The sequence below is a fragment of the Labrus mixtus genome, chromosome 19, assembly GCF_963584025.1.
Source record: "Labrus mixtus chromosome 19, fLabMix1.1, whole genome shotgun sequence".
Lineage (NCBI taxonomy): Eukaryota > Metazoa > Chordata > Actinopteri > Labriformes > Labridae > Labrus > Labrus mixtus.
In genome coordinates, this window is record NC_083630.1 from 18,713,980 (window position 1) to 18,730,537 (window position 16,558).

Consider the following 16,558-nt stretch of genomic DNA (forward strand, 5'->3'; position numbering starts at 1 on the left):
TTAAGAAGCTCTGATTTCATCTCACACCTTCTCAAGAACTCATCCAGAAAAAAATTGTAATGGTCTTCGAGCTCTCCAGGCCCTACTGTGTGTTTTTCTCTGGCATACTCCCCTCGTCTGTCACATGAAACCAGCCGCCATGCTCTTCACCTGTTCTCCTCCAAAGTCTTCTTCAACTCTGCTGGGTTTTTTTTCATAGTTTACCCTCTCCTCCATGTCTCTGTCTGTCTGCCCTCTTCCTCCCCTTGGCTCCTCTACCTCATGATCCTACCACATCTCCTCCATAACCCCTTCCCTCCCCTCCAACCTCCCCCCTGCAGCCTCGCGCCCCCTCCCCCACCTCGCCCGACGAGTTCCCCATGAATGTCAAGCAGGCATACAAGGCATTTGCCGCCGTGCCTCGCTCACTCGCAGTGCTGGAGCCTCCGCAGGTAGGCCGTGCCGCCCGGGTTCCTCCGGGTCACAACAACAAACAAGCATGCTGTGCTGATGGTTGATCTACCCCCCCGCCCCCTCCTGACTGGAGCAGGTTGTCCTTTAAGGATCCTGCGCCGTGTCAGGGGGCCTGTGACGTGCTGTGACGTGTGGAATGCGTTCATCGTTGTTTTTTTTTCGTACTTCAGAGACATCATCTTTCATTCTGCTGTTGAGTCTTGATCCATTTGTCCATCCACGTGTGGCTCGTGTACTAATATTGAATCACTTTCCCCCTTTTCGTACGTTTTATATCTGCCTGCTCTGTTCATCTGTGTTCGTCCTCAGTCTCCGTTTACTTCATTTATTGACTGTCCGCTCATTCTGCTGCTCCCAACAGGAACTGTACGGTGTGAGGAACAATTTCCAGCAGCCTTCTCCAGAGGTGAGTCAGACATGAACCATAAAATGTAATGAAGAGCTGCCTGATGTGTCCACTGAGAAGACTATACGATACTTTTGTTCCATTTGGTGTTAAATGATGTTCAACCACTAAAATGTACATGTTCAAAACATCAGATATTTTTTCAGATTGATGAAAGGACCAGTGTTGCATTATGGGATGTGTTGCCTTCCTTGTCCAGCATTTGTAGGGATGTTTTTGAAAGTCCAGTTCAGCCTGCAGGAACGACATGTAAATAATTTTGTTGAAATGGAGGAAACAATTCTTGACAAGAGACAATGAGTGAAAAACTAATTATTTTCTATGACAAAATAAAGAACCGGGACCAAATTGTCTGCTTAGGTGGTCAAAACTAATAATGTAACTAAATTTGATGAAGAAGAAATTTAAATTTGTTTAGAGAAAAGTGCTTCATGGACGAGTTCTCTCTTCTCATTGAAGTTACAGCAGTTAGTTCTTTATTATTTTAAACAGGATCATTTTTAATCGTCAGCTACAAGAACATAATGTAGAAGCATGTCCAGCTTACTGTAGTTGCATACTGAAGAAATAAACCCCCCCTGGCTCTAAGTCGTCTTAGTGTGACAGTTTGGTGACAACCTCTGTGGCCTTTTCAGCCTGAGTTGATCAACGAGGTGTTTGATGATGACATAGATGGTCAGGATGGAGCTGGTAAAAGTCCGTCCAACAAGCCCTCCCCCCGCAGGGAGTATATGAGCCTGGCAGCAGTGCCTCGCTTCTCCAGGCCGAGCATGGAACTGCAGGTACCCACCGCCTCCGCCACATCGACAGCGGCGCTGTTCTTCGTCCAGGCTGTGGTGTGCTTGGCTTTGAGCGTTGGTGTTGGTGGCGTCTCTGCTCCTGGACTCTGGGAGACAGCCGTGTTACTTCTGTCGATAATGACACTTGCAGTTAATTGATCTAAAGTCAGCTTCATGGTGCTGGGTTCTCTTAAGAGTTCTGATTTTTCTTTCTTCTTGTTCCTCTGGCATCTGCTGCTCTTTTGCAAATGGCTGTGCAACAATGGAATAAGCGATTAAAAAAAACTTTAAAATATTGGTCTTTCTTTTGCAAAGTTTTTCCATGTACAAGTTTTTCCCAGGTCATAATTTAGTATTGTGTGTCTTGTTTCTCAGAGTCCTTCTCCTGGCGGTAAGGGCAGCCCGGAGCAGCGTTCTTTCAGGGACAGACAGAAGTATTTTGAGATCGACGTGAAACAGCAGACACCAGAAAAACCTAAACCTCGAGTGTCTCTTGTTGGAGAAGATGACCTCAAGAAAATGAGGGAGGAAGAAGGTTTGTTTCTCCTGTGTGTCTCCTGAGCATCCTTTAGCCAGCAGCTAATAAAGTATCTGACTGAAGTGACCATACCTGTGTGTTTCTCTCACCCAAGAGAGGAAGTTTGAGCAGCGGGCGAGGGAGTACCTGATGGATGAAGATGAGGAGGATGAGGAGGAGGACCTGGCTAAGCAGATGGCGCAGATGAAGGCCTCTGGCAAAGTGCTGCTGGATGGAGTGGAGTACAAAGTGGAGCCAGCTTCTACCCCATCGCAGCACTGCTCCACACCACCCAGCTACAACGTCACACCGCCCAGCTACTGCGGCAGCTCAGGGTAAGAAGTTACTACTTATCAAAGCTTTGATGTCTTTGTTCTGTTTCTTTAGCTAATTGTTTGTTGTGGTCAGGCCTTCATCTGTGGATGGAAAGGGAGACTCTCAGAGGAATTCATTGGAGGACAGCTTCAGGCTGGAGCAGAGGCCCAACTCCATGGCAGGGTAATTACACTGAACGCAGCACCATTGAATCTTCTGTTGTTGTTTGTTTTTTCACTGTACTTATCACTGTTCCTTGTGTGTCTTGTCAGTCTGATCCCGGTGTACCCTGGGGAGTCAGCTGCTCCCATCCGCACAGCCAAAGCCGAGCGCAGACATCAAGAGAGGCTCCGGATGCAGAGCCCAGAGCTGGCTGTGGCCCTGGACAAGGATCTGTCCCCTGCTGAGAAACGAGCTCTGGAGGCTGAGAAGAGAGCCATGTGGAGGGCCGCGCGGTAAATATCAAGGGCCTTTTTGTGTCTTTCATTAAGCCTTTATATCTTTCTGTGCCAGGTGTAGTGGATGTCCAGATTTCCTAACAGTTTGTCATATGAGAGGTTCGGGGTTTTTTCCCTGGTATATTTTAGTTGCAGCCAACCCAAGAGTTAGTTCACAGATGATTCAGTTATGACAGCACCCTGCTATGTGTGTATGGTTTACTTTATCTCCTATCCTCTCTCTATATTTGTGTCTCTAAAAACTGTCTTGATTTTTATTCCTGACGCTCTAAACGTGTCTTTTACCTTCCATTCCTTGGTTTTCTCCTCTTTTCTGTCTCTATGCCTTTCTCTCCTTCTTCTCCCCCTCATGCTGGTGTTCTTCCCATCCTGTCCCATCCTCCTCTCTTTCACCCACTCCCCGGCCTCTCTGTGCCCAGGCCTTACGGCCTAGAGGAGGATGTTAGGCAGTATGAGCAGGACCTGGCTAAGAGACTCTACCAGGCCAGAGTGAGGGCGTCTCAGGGCACGGCCGAGCCCCCCCAGCCCCCCACCTCCTCTACTTCCTCCTCTGCTGCCTCCCAGCTCAGGTCTGCTCCTCGGCCCTCAGCCACCAGGGCCAGACGCACGGCATCGTGGGGTGTGCTGGGGTGCTTTGGGGTATTTTGCTAGAGGCAGAGTTGGGAAAGGTCTAAGCAAGCACTTGCAGCGACACTGTGACAGTGCTTCACTGCCTTTCCAGTGCTGTCTTGCTTCTGCACGTCTTTGCTGTTTCTAGCTTCCTCTGGTCCCCCCTCTATTATCTGTCTTGTCCCCCCTCCCTCTCTGCAGCACTCTTTTCATTTGCGTTTTGCTGTTCTGTTGATTTTCATATTATTATTTGAACTAACACATAGTAAGTTTGCAAGCTATTTGTGAGTTGAGGGTAAGCCTACTAGCAGTAGGTCGTCCTTTTCCTGGAATGATTTGTGAGAAACAGAAGTGAAACTGGCCGTCACAGCAAACCAGGACAAGGAGCACCCAACAAATTGTAGTGACGGGCACTTCATCCACATTAAGGGCTGTGTGCCTCCTTTAGGCTTTTGTATCGCCGTTTCTCGACATCTTTTCACTCATTATTTATTCGATGGTGGTTCTTTCTCTTGTAGAATGAAGTCCCTGGAGCAGGACGCACTAAAAGCCCAGATGGTCATCGCCAAGTCTCGGGACGGGAAGAAACGCGGCACACTAGACCAGCTGACGGAGTCGCCCTCGCCCGCCCCCACACCCTCACCCACACCTATGGATGGTAAGAAGCTTCTGTTCACTTAGAAGTGTTTACACGGTTAACTCATCATAGACACACCTTCTGAACTGTGTATGAGTAACTGAACTTAAAACATCTCAGGTTGGCTAACAAATGTCGGATCTCTTTTAGATCAGAAGAAGTATGTTATTTTTTAAAGAAACTTTTCACCTTAATTTCCTCACTTTGTTTCATAATTTAGTACCATCTTCATGATGCAAGCTTTTGTTTTAACTTTACACTTCCTGTGTTTCCCCTCACAGAGCTCAGTCCTCGGGGACTTACCTCTCCAGGCAGACTGGTAAGCACTAAACCTCTAATGTGTCTTTTGATGATCTGATGTTTCCCCTGGCCTTTGTGAAAATGTGAACTGTTTACAACATCTTTTAGGCACACTTCATAATGATGAGTCAACAAATATTTGAACAATGCTCTAACACTGACTGCAGTTGAATTTAAGGAGCTTCGCTTGATAACAGCAACACAAACAGCTGGTTCACACGCTGAAAAGGGAAAGAGTCTATGATTGCATCAAACACATTGACATTAATCCATCATTTTGCTCATTGTCACTTTAGCTGATCAGCCACAACTGGCTGTTTGAATCATCCATTAGCCTCTCTGCCTCTCATCTCCCCTTATTCTATCCCCTCATCCTTTTCTCCTATTCCTTTGTCCTTCTCTCCTTTGACATTTGCCTTCCTCAATCTTCTCTCCTTTTTTACTTTGTCCTACACTCTTCCTTCTCCTCTCTCCTTTGTTTCCTCTTCTCCCCCTTCCTTGACCTCTGCTCATCCCTGTTTGCTATCCTTCTAGTCCCTGTCGTCAAAGAAGTTTGACTACCGACAGTTTGCCGCCATTCCTTCTTCCAAACCCGTATACGACATCCAGGTATTGGCTGCATGCTGAGCTCCCAGAGCTCTGGCCTCCTCCCTCCTCCCCCTGGCTTCTCCTGCTGCCTCCCCCCTTTAGTTTTTCCTGTTAATCAAGAGGCATCAGTGCAATCTAAGTTTAGGTTTGGTCTCAGTGATTGATCAGAACTGTCTGCTCTGCACTATAGTGGTGTGTCTCACTAACTCACAATGAAAAAATACATGAATGACAGCCCAACTCAGCCCTGGGTTCCCCCCCCCTTCTCCCTCCTTGGTCCTGGTTCCTCCTTACATTTCACGACTAAACAAACATCTCTTGCAGTAACCATTCACCTCATCAATCTCTCAGCTCACTAATCAATCACAGACTGTAGCACTAATGCAAACAGATGTTTGATCCCACTAACCAGGATTGGTTCCGGGGGGAAAAGCTGCAAACTCTGCATCGCATCCACTCCCACGTCCACTTCCATCAGCTGTCTTGCTGCACGCATGGGTTTCATATCATGCAGAGGATAAACGTCCTCCATTAGACTTCTTCTCGTGCTTTGACTCTTCTGAAGAGTGTGTTCCTGTGCTGTCATAAGGGTAGACGTTTTGTTCAGTTTTTGGGAGGGGAAGCAGGGGAATCCTGGAGGAGCCTTGTCTGGAAGTGGTCTTACATTTTTGGGGATCCATGGTTGTGTGTGTCTGAGACCCTGTGATGTTTAGTTGTTGCACCATGACCTCAGTTTTGTGGACGTAGTAGACCTGACATCACTGTATTTAAGTGTTCGCATAACACCTCAGACTTCTGCATATGAACGTACAGAAACAGTGTTTAGGATTTATGTGTTAACCAGCATGTTGACTATAAAGAAAGTAGCAGAACGAGACATGGACCACTACCATCTGCAGGCTGAGGGTCACATGACAGCAGAATCCATGTAACCAATTGGCAATAATGCAGTTTTAACAAAAATATAAATATTAGAGGGTAGTAAAAAAAGACGTTGCTAGCTAGCCATCCACATGACGTAAATTTATTAAGAATATTTATGCAAACAGAGCATCTGTAAGAGAGGACAATACCAAAGTAGTAAACAGATAACAAGTGATCTCTGATCAATTCTTCCTGAAATAGTCAATTGTGACACTTTTTTAATAACTCCTAAATGAACATCCTCAAACAACCAGTGTCCTCCAATTGAACTCCACAGCTAAGATTGTCAAACTAATTAATGCTAAGTTAAGTTTTAGACCCTAAACATGCAGTTCATAGCGCTCCTGAAGTTAAATATATATAACAAGAAGGGACCGTATTGATTAACAGCATTAGCACAAGCACAAAGACGTTTACATTCTGCTTGGTTTTCTGTTGTGCCTTGGTGACTCGTATTGGTGCTACGCTGTTGCTCTGTTTGCTGTCTCTTTGTGGATTTGGCTGCACCACACACAATAAACCCGGAACTGATGACCTAACATAACCTCCCTTTCTTTTAACACGGGGTTAGTCCAGTAGGGGTACTGTGGCTGTAGGCTGACAGATCGGGAGCCTCAGTGCTCTCTGCTAAGCGTCAGTGAGCGGCTGGCACATCTTCTCGCTGCAAGCTCCCCTGCTCATGGTGGAGGCTTCCCCTGGGATACAGTTCACTGAAACACCCGCTCGCATGCTCAGAAACTTACTGCCTCTTTTTGTCTTCCAGTCCCCTGACACAGTCGATGACATGCAGTTCATTGATGACGGATCCAGCAACCCAGGTGAGAACTAGAAGCATCCATTTTTTTTATTAAACAGGCTTTGTGAACGAGTGAGAAAATGTGAGCAGACATGAAGTAAAACGTTCAATACCTAAATGTCTTCTATCCCCTTTGATTCAGGTGAATACCTGGATTAAGCAGCTCCTATTGGTACGATCCTGTGTGCATTTGTTTGAGTCTGCGTGTGATTGTATATTGTTTAGGTTTATTGGTAAGGGGTGTGTGTAAGTTTGTGCATTTCTAGTCTAACCTGCCAGTTGTGTGGTGAACTGGGTTTAGGTATTTGGTGTGCTTTGCCTGCCGCCACCAGTGAAATTATAAAGGAAGTAGCAACTGATTTTATAACCAAAGACGTGTTGTGTATGAACTAACCATCCCACACTAACCATGATCCAGTGAGTGCGTGAATTAATTTAAAGCTCGGACTGAAACTCGTGTTTACAGGTGATTCTATTACCGGGGGGGGGGATGTCCGTCAGTGTGAATAACCAAACATAGACGCAGCGGGTCAGCTGTCATAAGTCTGATTTACCTCAGACTTTATTTGGTTAATGAAAAATCAAAAAAGACACGCACATCCCTCAGTGGGTGCTGGACCAAAAAACACAAAAAGCAAATAAGATCAGCACACCATGAAGCTGAAGGATTTATTTATGAGTGAGGTTTTGAGGCAGACTGTCAGTCTGAGGAAGAGCACGTCGGCTCCAAACGTCACTTGTCCATAAATCCTTCAAACGGGAGCTTCTTGGTGTGTAGATCCTGTTTGCTTTTCTTCGCTGGTTATTGAAAACATATGGAGTGGGGGGAAATAATGATGTTTAAGGAAGGCATCACAAATTAGGATATTATAGTAACTTAGATCAACAGAGAGGTGCTGTGTCAGAAATCACCCACTCCTCACTATAGCACACTTCATATTTTGTAGTGCTGTCCAAATTATGAGTGAGAATTATAATTCCCTACACTGTGGACTCATTCATCCAACAATGCATTTTGAAAAGTAATCTACAACTGATTGTCACTAACCAAGCATTACATACCAGCATGCTTTGTGCTGCAAAGGAGAACAGCAGACGGATGGAGTGACAATATGATTTGAGTATTGTATGAAAATACTGCTTTTTAAACCATTAAATGCACAGTATGTAAAATCCGCCGCCATGGGGATCTCAATCAAAACAATAACAAAAGATGATGTCGAGGCTGGTGGAGAATATTTGGAGTGATTCTTTCTGCTACTCTGCAGAAAATATAATCTCTATGATATTATCTATCACTGAAATCCATGCTGTTATTTGTTATCCCTCCCTGGCCGGCATTGAGCTGCATGTTTTTATTATGTCAGTAATGACGTCATTGTCCCAGCCAGCGATACAGGGAGTTGTGTCCGACAGTGTTTCTTCTAATTGTGCCGATGAGCTCGCTAAATAGTCTACAGAGAACCCCCCTAGGATGGGAATAGTGAATGAGTTTGTGATTTCAGACACTGTCACTGGGTGCTTCAGGTTTTTTGCTTCAAACGTCTGTTTCCAGCTGCTGAGCTGAATGTTGGGCTTCTCTGGCAGCTTTAAGGGACTCGTCTGCTCTCTCTTCATTTCCACAGCCGGCCTCGCAGAGCGATGATGTGGAAAGATGCTGCACTGTGACTAAGGTTGTTTTGTTTTGTGTTTTTTTGGTGTCTAGGGCCAGCTGCCAGCCCTGAGTCCGAGGTTCCCGCCCAGCTGCCTGCCACCTCAGCCCTGGAGGAGATGGCTCTGTACAGCAACAAGCGCAAACTGAGGCAGGGTCGCCGCAGCCTGGAAACCGCCGTGCCCACGTAACACCTCACACTGAGAGAAAACTCTGGAGACATGATCCAAACACACACACTTGTACACACACTGTGGACACTAGTAAAGCATTGGAGCATCCCCAGGAGGTGCAGAGTCACAAAACACTACACAGTGTCAGTAGAAGAGATGTACTCTCCTATATAACCACTGCAGAGACAACGAAGATCATAGTCACATACACACTCACTTATATCCTGCGTGCCAGTCTTGCCTATACAGTCTGTGGATGAGCTGGCAATTTGCTCAACAGTCCGTCAAAGGGCAAAAAAAAAAAAAAAAAAAAAGCTAGTGTGGTTAGCTAGGATTGCTACTTACAGACCATTCTTCTTTTTGTTCTGCACTCAAACGTTTTCCATGTAGACGCTGATGTATTTTTAAAAAAAAAAGGAGGTGACAGAAGAGTTTAGTTTTTAGTTTTCACACCTCGAATGATTTTACTGTTTTTAAAAAAAGAAAAAAAAAGACAAAGAAATACTGGAAGAGAAAAGAAATGGGTCATAGCTATATTAACCCCTTGAATGATATTTTTAGAATTTCCGTGAATAGATTGTAAAGTGTCAGGGCTCTCTTTAGGACTTGGGCAGACGTGAGTGTAAATATTAATTTAGGAGGGAACATCCTGCTACCTTCATGGTCACACAAAACATGTCTTTTATTTTGCACTGCCACTTGTCAGCTTTTTAAACAATGTGTATCTTAAGTAATTTATTGTTTTGATCATTTCACTCCAATTGAAGGCCTTCTATTTGACACTATTTTAGCCCCCCAGAGGCGTGTTGTATGTTATCGTTTAAACCTTTTCAATTGAAGTTATGAACCAGTAAGTTAAACCTTACAAGTCATGAATTGCATATCAATTGACATATATATTTCTTCAATCAGTATACATTCATTTTGATACGTTTATCTACTCATTAGATTGTTTGGGGCAAAGTTTCCCCTTTGTAGAGAGACTACATATCACATCAAATATTCAAGCATCATTTTAGAACCAAATGGTACTACCGTGTCCTGTTTTTCACCTCATCAATGTCAAAAGTTTTTATTTCTATCCTGAAATATCCGGAGGTTTTTCCGGAGTGACGTGAAGGTAGCAGGTGTTTGATTTTCTGTCTGGTTAATTTAAATCTGATGCCACTGAAAAATCATTTATTATTGTGTGAATAATGTACAAATGCTGAAAGGAAAACTAACTTTGGGTTTGAAATCTGAGCCAGTCTTGACCTAAACCAAGCACGTGTCCGAGCTGCTGACGCATCTGGGTTTGGACGGGCTTGGTATCCGACGCTCTCTGCGTGTATATTGGTTTGTTAATGGGAGAGCGGAGAGAGGCGGAGCTGATCATGAATCTCTCACATTGATCTCGTTCATACATTCAGCTCACTGCTTTACAGACCGTCAGTTTATGTATGTGATGGGTATTTTTGCAGAATCACGGCTTAGAAGCGTTTCTTTTAATTTAATGTAGGGTCTTCTAATTATAGCTTTCTATGTTGCTCTCACTGACTGAAATTCAGTTTGTTTGATAACCTTTGCAATGGCTGATATCTTCTTTTTTTTAAAACTTACTGTAGGTAATCTTTTTTTCAGATGGGTTTCACTACATTATTAATGAAGTGTTTCAAGTTTTTGTGTTTATTCTTTTGTCTTGAGTTCTCTTCGGGGGCTTTTCTTGCAAACAGGTCGGAGGGAAAGGGTCAGAGGTCCCGGGGTCAAGGGTCAAGGGTTAGAGCTCACACAAGACTGTAACTAGTGAATTTGTACAACCAAAGAAGTATATTTTGTGGTTCAGGAATAATAAATTTTACTTTTCATTTAAGAAGCTGATTCATTGTGCCGTGTCTTTTGTCCTTGATTATTCTACAAACTGAAATGCACTGATTCATTTCAAATAATGAAAAAGAGACTAAAGTTTGTACACTGAACAAGAACACTCGTTCCCATTTTGCACACGTAGAGGCTGTACTTTACAGCTTTAGTTTATATACTTAAAAAAACTGACTTAGGTAAGCGGTTGAATTGAAGGAAGTCTTCTCTGTCCTGCAGATGAGTTCCTCTGCACTGGAGTGGAGGGCACCGCTCTGCTGTTTCTCTGTAGAGAGAGAAAAGGTTATTGTTTACAGATTATTTATGACTATTACTAAAGTATGAGATTATGTGGTAAATGGACTTCAGCTTGTATAGCTCTTTTCTTTACTCGAAGCACTTTTACACCGCAGGTCACCCCTACACACACTGATGGTAGAGGCTGCTGTGTAAAGTGACCATCAGAAGTAGCTCATCTCATTCATTCGCATTCCTACACCACCGACAAAGCAGCAGGAGCATATTGGGGTTAAGTGTCTTGCCCAAGGACACATCGTACATGTCGCTGCAGGAGTTGGGGATCGAACTCCGACCTTCCAATTGAGAGAAGACCGACTCTACCAACTGCAAACATTTGAATGACACTCACTCTCTTCAGTGTTCTGTAGCGGGCGTTGTAGAAAGAGTCAGAGCTGCTGCTATCAGGAAGAAGCTCGTATGGCAGACAGTGAATATCCTCTTCCTAAAAGTAGAAAAGAAAATAACTCCTTACAATTTAAACATGTCAACACATTAATGATTTCCTGTACAATGACTGCAATGACTTAGAGTATATATAATATGAAGAGAGGCATGTTAGAAAATATATAAATCCAAAAATAAATGGGTCTTGCACCTTTTCACATACATCCAGGTTTGTCTAGAAAAGCACTGAGTTATTCAGCTCCCACATGAAAGATCCACTGCTGTAAATAAAAGGCAGACTCACATGTTTCTGAGTCTTCTCCAAAAGTACGTCCAGCTCTTCATCAGGTAACAGGTAAGACTTCTCATACCAGTTCTCAAATTCTAGGACACAAACCAAAGCTGTTGATCATCTCTCTGCGATTTCTGAGGCGCTAGTTAATACTTCAGTAATGAGGATAAGAGATTATTGTCAGGGGAAGAATTAGACTCAAGAACTGACCGGAGAGCAAGCGCACCCTGCACTGATCCACAAGATGCTGACAGTAGTTAACCTCTGCTTTGATGTCACGCAGCACTTCATATCTCTGTCGGTACAGCGCTTTCAACTCTCTGAGCTGCATCAATGAAGTGGCATCTGGCTCCTGCTGCAGTGGTTCTTCCCCCATAGCCATGTGTTGACCTTCATAAATAAACACATGAAGGTTATGATGCTTTTACAGGTTGTGACAGAAAGCACTGTAAAGAAACAGAAACTTATTCTCTCTGATCATCTTCAATAGTTCTTACTGATTTTCTTTTGATAATACAAACAGAAGAACCTTTTCTCAACTCGTTGTGCTGCTGCATGGTGGCTGTGATGCAGTCTATCTCACTCTTGACAGCATTGACCTCCTCGGTGAGTTGTCGGAGAAGACTGCGACGTTCCAGCAGCACGGCCTTGTTCTCCTTCAGGATGCTGTTGATCATGCTGCCTTGTCTCAACTTAAAATCCTCAAAGGCATCAGCTTTTGGAGGAGGAGAGCTAAGCAGAAATGGCAAAAATTACGTTGGCAAAAGCCAGGCTGCACATTCCATTTATATGACGACTAAAGATATCTTTTTCATAGACCGTTCACTTACTTTGGGTGGAAGGGTTCGCTGCCAGGAGCTTGTGATTCCTGTGTGTCCTGGCTCTCTGTGTCTGGTTCTTGTGCTGCCTGTTCCCTCTCAAACATCTGGACAGAATTCAGTGTTGATTTGGAGGCACTCTCCAAATGCTTCTTCATAACTGGACTTCCCGCTCCCTGTCTTTTGCTGTGGACAATCACGTTTTAGAGGGTCATTAGAAAAAAAAACAGAACTAGACTTCATCCAGAAGATCTTGGCCTGATTAGAGTATTGTGTATTTTGGCCCATGACTTATCTTATCTTATCTTTCTTCATTGAATTGTTCAATTTAGTCTGATGAGGTTTAGTCATCTATTTAATAATTGATTGTACATGAGACTGTAGTCTTAATCATTTATGTCTACTGTAACTGTTTCTTACAAAAGTAGACCTGTGGGAAACTGAAAATGTTGTATCTTTAGAAAACTTACCACTGAATACGTTACTAAAATCTACTAAATTCAGTGTGAAGTTTTGACTCACCCCTGTTTGTCCTTGGTCTTCTTTGTCTGGACTCTGGTGGAACTCAGGTGATGGACATTTTTGGATGACTGAGCGGACACCCCAAAGCTTCCAGCCTCTGCATCCTCGCTGCTTCCTTTGATGACCCACTCCTGAAGAGTAAACAGAGCAACATCCTGTTCAAGCTTACACACAAAGAGCTGTTCACTTGAATAACTGCTCATTTCCATTAACGTGTCCTAAACTGTGCATCAGATGCTGACTGACCTTGCCAGCAGCAGCGTAACCATAGTGATCCTTTGATCTCTCCGTCAAGTCGTAGGCCTGGCACAGCTCGGCCTTCACCTTCTGCTCCTGTTCCCTGCTCACACAATCATGCTGAATCACTTACAATCAACGGACGAAGACTCACTCCAAAAATTGTTCAAGTTGCATCATTACAAAAGGCAAAAGATACTCACCACACAGTGAGTTTGAATTGGGAAAACACAGCTTGGACCTGCCTGACACTTAGGATCTGTAATGAGATGTCAGTCAAAGATACATTTAAAACCATCAAACCAGAATGTGATTTAGTAGAAGTATGAATAGCAGTGTTGTGTGTAATGTTCTCACACTGATTTCCTTGAGGCTTCCCTCTAGGTACCTCTGAACCTGACTTTTGATCTCGGCCAGCTGGGCCTCAGACAACGGCTCGTATGTGATTCTCTGCCTGTTCACCTGGTGAGGGATGAATGAAGTGTTAAGAAGAACCACCTGAAATCTTTTGATAATCATCCCATTCACTTTCCTTTCAGCTCTACTCACTAGTGTGTTGTGCATGGATAGTTCCTCCTTCAGCATGTCCACATCCTTTTGTAGTTTCTTGATCTGAATCTAATCAAAACAGAGCATTTTGTGAGCTCCTTCTGCATTGTGCTGCACTCTTACTTTAGTAATCCGACTGTGAACAATAATATTACATATAGTTCCACATGTATGACTTACAGAAGTACTTTTTGTGACATGTATAATAATAGCGTGTGAACTCACTGCTGGATCCATGTGTTCATTAACAATGGGCTCAGTCCGGACACACTTCATCCTGCTGGCAAACCGCAGAGTAGAAAGCTACAAAGTACAAACATCATCATCCAATGCTAAAATGGCACCATGTAGGGTAAGAATTGGACTGTTTTCATCATGTGTTTGACATCACAAATCACATTTCTTACTGTTTCTTCTATCTGTGCAGCCTCACCGTAGATGTTGGCCACAAGCACAGTGTTGCAGTTCCCTCCTGCAGAAACAAAAACATGGTATCACTTATCTTACCACCAATTATCAACAATCAGCATTGTTAAAAACCTGCCAGTCTAACCTAGAGAGTCTTTGAGGGCATGTGTGAGTTTAGACTGCCTGAAGGGAACGTGGTCTCTGCGACGGTCTGCCAGGGCAAGGATGGCCTGCTCCAGGAACGACAAGGACTTGTTGATATACACGGCTTCCTTTAACATCTGAGCCTCTGACTGGAAGAAGAGATAAAGTAATATGAAGTGTGGAAAAGATCAACTGACAAGACAAGTGACACATAAAGGTGATATGGTTATTTCACTTGACTGGAGGATCAAAATATTTCAAAGGAACTTGCTATATGTCCAGCCACACTTGTAAGACAGGTCATGATGCCAACATCCTCGATAGACATTACCATCATTTTTACAATTTAAAATATCTCACCCCAGTCTTTCCCAGCCTCTCTGACCCGGCCAGATCCACCAGATTCAGCTTGGAGCTGACATACTTGGCATCAGACAGAGTGCGCGAGTGAGACTGTGAATGAAAAATACTGCTTTCAAAGTCATGTTTGACACCAGGACCACAACAACCTCAAAGTTAATTTTGCCCGTACCTCTAAATGCACAGTGAAGATACAGTGGGACCTGGAGGAGTTCCTGTTCAAGGCATGAGAACCAATAATGCGATTCATCTCACCCTGAGTATAGAAAGAAAACTTTATCAGGGTTCACATTTGAATTTTCTCAGCATGAAATGACTCTGCTCCATCGTGTAAAAAAAACACTGAAAAAATGACAATTAATTTAGCATGAAATTAATTTGCTCTTTCAGAATGAAAAATGCTAAAACCTGTCAAAACTCAAAACATGTTTCATCAATAAAACAGAAAATGAATTGTATTTCAATTAAAGTTCTGGGCAAACTGTTTTTTTTTTTTACTTTGGAGGGCTTTTATCAGCTGTGAGCCGCAGACCACCCACCTCAAACATTAGATTCAGAGCCTCCTCCTCCCTGTGAACAGGATGAAGCGACAGGCCTCGGATGAACACACCCCTGCCTGGCTCCTCCATCACCACCATACCTCGTTGAGACGGGCATGGGGACCCCCGCAGCGATGATAGCAAGTCTACCAGGGTCTCATTGTAGATCTCCAGGTAGGACAGGTGCACAGTGAAGGCATACTCAGTCCTTTTCTCGACTTCCAGAAACACCTGAATTTCATATGGGAGATTGAAAACAACGTGTTTAACTCAACTGAAGCGGTCAGGGTCAAAAAGGTAATTCTTCAAACTATACCTCCTGAAGGGCCCGAGGGATGAGTCCTCTCTCCTTGTATGATTCCTTGGATCCTGTCATGGTGTAAGTCTTTCCTGAACCTGTCTGCCCAAAACACATCACAGAACCTAAAAAGCACAAAACATAAGAAACTTTAAGGGTACACAAGAGGACTTTACACTCAATTTTTCTAAGATATATATTGAAAAAAATCAAAAACTACCATTATAGCCATCCAGTGCTCTCAGTACCACCTGTCGGCACACCTGGGTGTACACTTCTTCTTGGGATACATCCTGCAGGACGCCTTCCAGCCTGAACGACTGGGAGCTCAGCTGACTCTTCTTTCTTTCATGGAGCTGCCTGGGGTCTTTCCAGTGATGGATGTTCACCGTCTGAAGGAGGAGAAGGGACAAGTTTTTACTTGTACAAAAGCAAACATATGAAACAAAATAGAGATAATATTTACAATTAGGAATCTGCTGGGCAACTTTAGGTTCTAACTTAATATAAGAGGAATGTATGAATGTGAGTGATCAACTTATTTTTCTTCTATTCTGTATGCTTAATGATATAAGGAGATAACTTTATATTAACAGGTAAATAACTCTAAATTTGGAAGTGACATACTAAAGGGAAACCAGCACGAAGTGACAGGTATGTATGACAGGTGACAAAGATATTTCAGTGGATTCATGTTCCTCATGTCCCTGACTGTTATCCTGAGAATTTTCAGAAGATTTTACTGTATAGTTTTTGAGATACTTAAATGTAAAGTCTGCTCAAACTGCATAGAGACGCTTTGATATTTTAGTAATTTAATATTTTATTTTGAAAAATCTATGACAGGAGACAAATACATTTCAATGGATTCATGTCCCTCATGTCCCTGACTGTTAACCTGAGAATTTTCAGAAGATTTTACTGTATTGTTTTTGAGATAATTAAAGGTAATTTACGTCGAGTAGGATAAAGCATAACTTAACTGGCTCTTAATAAGACTTCAGAAAGAAAAAGACTTACCTGTCCGTCAGGAAGACATTCAATGAGGTCTTTCGAGAAGTTCGCCGTTGGTCTGATTCGGACAAACACTCCGACCTCACTGCTGTGAGCCTTCATTACCCCTCTTCTACAGACCACACAAAACTAACTCACCCTGAGTTAACCGCTTCACCAAACTGCGAATGAATATACAAACTACTATCTGAAAAACTCAAACATTGTTTTTTTATTTAACGAGAGCGACTCACTTCATCAGCTTCGGTATA

The 16,558-nt window shown here is 43.4% G+C and overlaps 2 protein-coding genes across 15 annotated transcripts in view; one reads left to right on the forward strand and one right to left on the reverse strand.

Annotated features, from left to right (window-relative positions):
• Positions 1-10,463, forward strand: part of scrib (scribble planar cell polarity protein) — a 62,795-nt gene extending 52,332 nt beyond the window's left edge. For 5 of the 14 annotated variants that reach the window (XM_061064516.1, XM_061064517.1, XM_061064521.1 and 2 more), the window contains 13 exons: positions 321-431; positions 815-859; positions 1,495-1,641; positions 2,014-2,173; positions 2,271-2,490; positions 2,564-2,653; positions 2,743-2,925; positions 3,348-3,497; positions 4,056-4,195; positions 4,456-4,493; positions 5,009-5,083; positions 6,750-6,804; positions 8,488-10,463. In XM_061064516.1, coding sequence (XP_060920499.1) covers positions 321-431; positions 815-859; positions 1,495-1,641; positions 2,014-2,173; positions 2,271-2,490; positions 2,564-2,653; positions 2,743-2,925; positions 3,348-3,497; positions 4,056-4,195; positions 4,456-4,493; positions 5,009-5,083; positions 6,750-6,804; positions 8,488-8,624 — 1,551 coding nt within the window. In that variant the 3' untranslated portion in view covers positions 8,625-10,463. Of the gene's footprint in view, positions 1-320; positions 432-814; positions 860-1,494; positions 1,642-2,013; positions 2,174-2,270; positions 2,491-2,563; positions 2,654-2,742; positions 2,926-3,347; positions 3,498-4,055; positions 4,196-4,455; positions 4,494-5,008; positions 5,084-6,749; positions 6,805-6,924; positions 6,955-8,487 lie in introns of all 14 variants that reach the window. The other 9 variants (XM_061064522.1, XM_061064528.1, XM_061064523.1 and 6 more) reach the window with 8 other exon arrangements.
• Positions 10,186-16,558, reverse strand: kif9 (kinesin family member 9). Its single transcript, XM_061064531.1, has 20 exons — positions 16,314-16,558; positions 15,514-15,685; positions 15,312-15,418; positions 14,996-15,226; positions 14,629-14,712; positions 14,457-14,549; positions 14,098-14,245; positions 13,952-14,016; positions 13,770-13,847; positions 13,545-13,613; positions 13,353-13,457; positions 13,199-13,254; positions 13,005-13,098; positions 12,759-12,889; positions 12,249-12,422; positions 11,948-12,150; positions 11,629-11,808; positions 11,431-11,510; positions 11,092-11,184; positions 10,186-10,728 (listed from the first exon to the last, which is right to left on the reverse strand). Exons 1-20 carry the CDS (start codon positions 16,407-16,409, stop codon positions 10,639-10,641), a joined length of 2,349 nt encoding a protein of 782 aa, XP_060920514.1. The 5' UTR covers positions 16,410-16,558; the 3' UTR covers positions 10,186-10,638.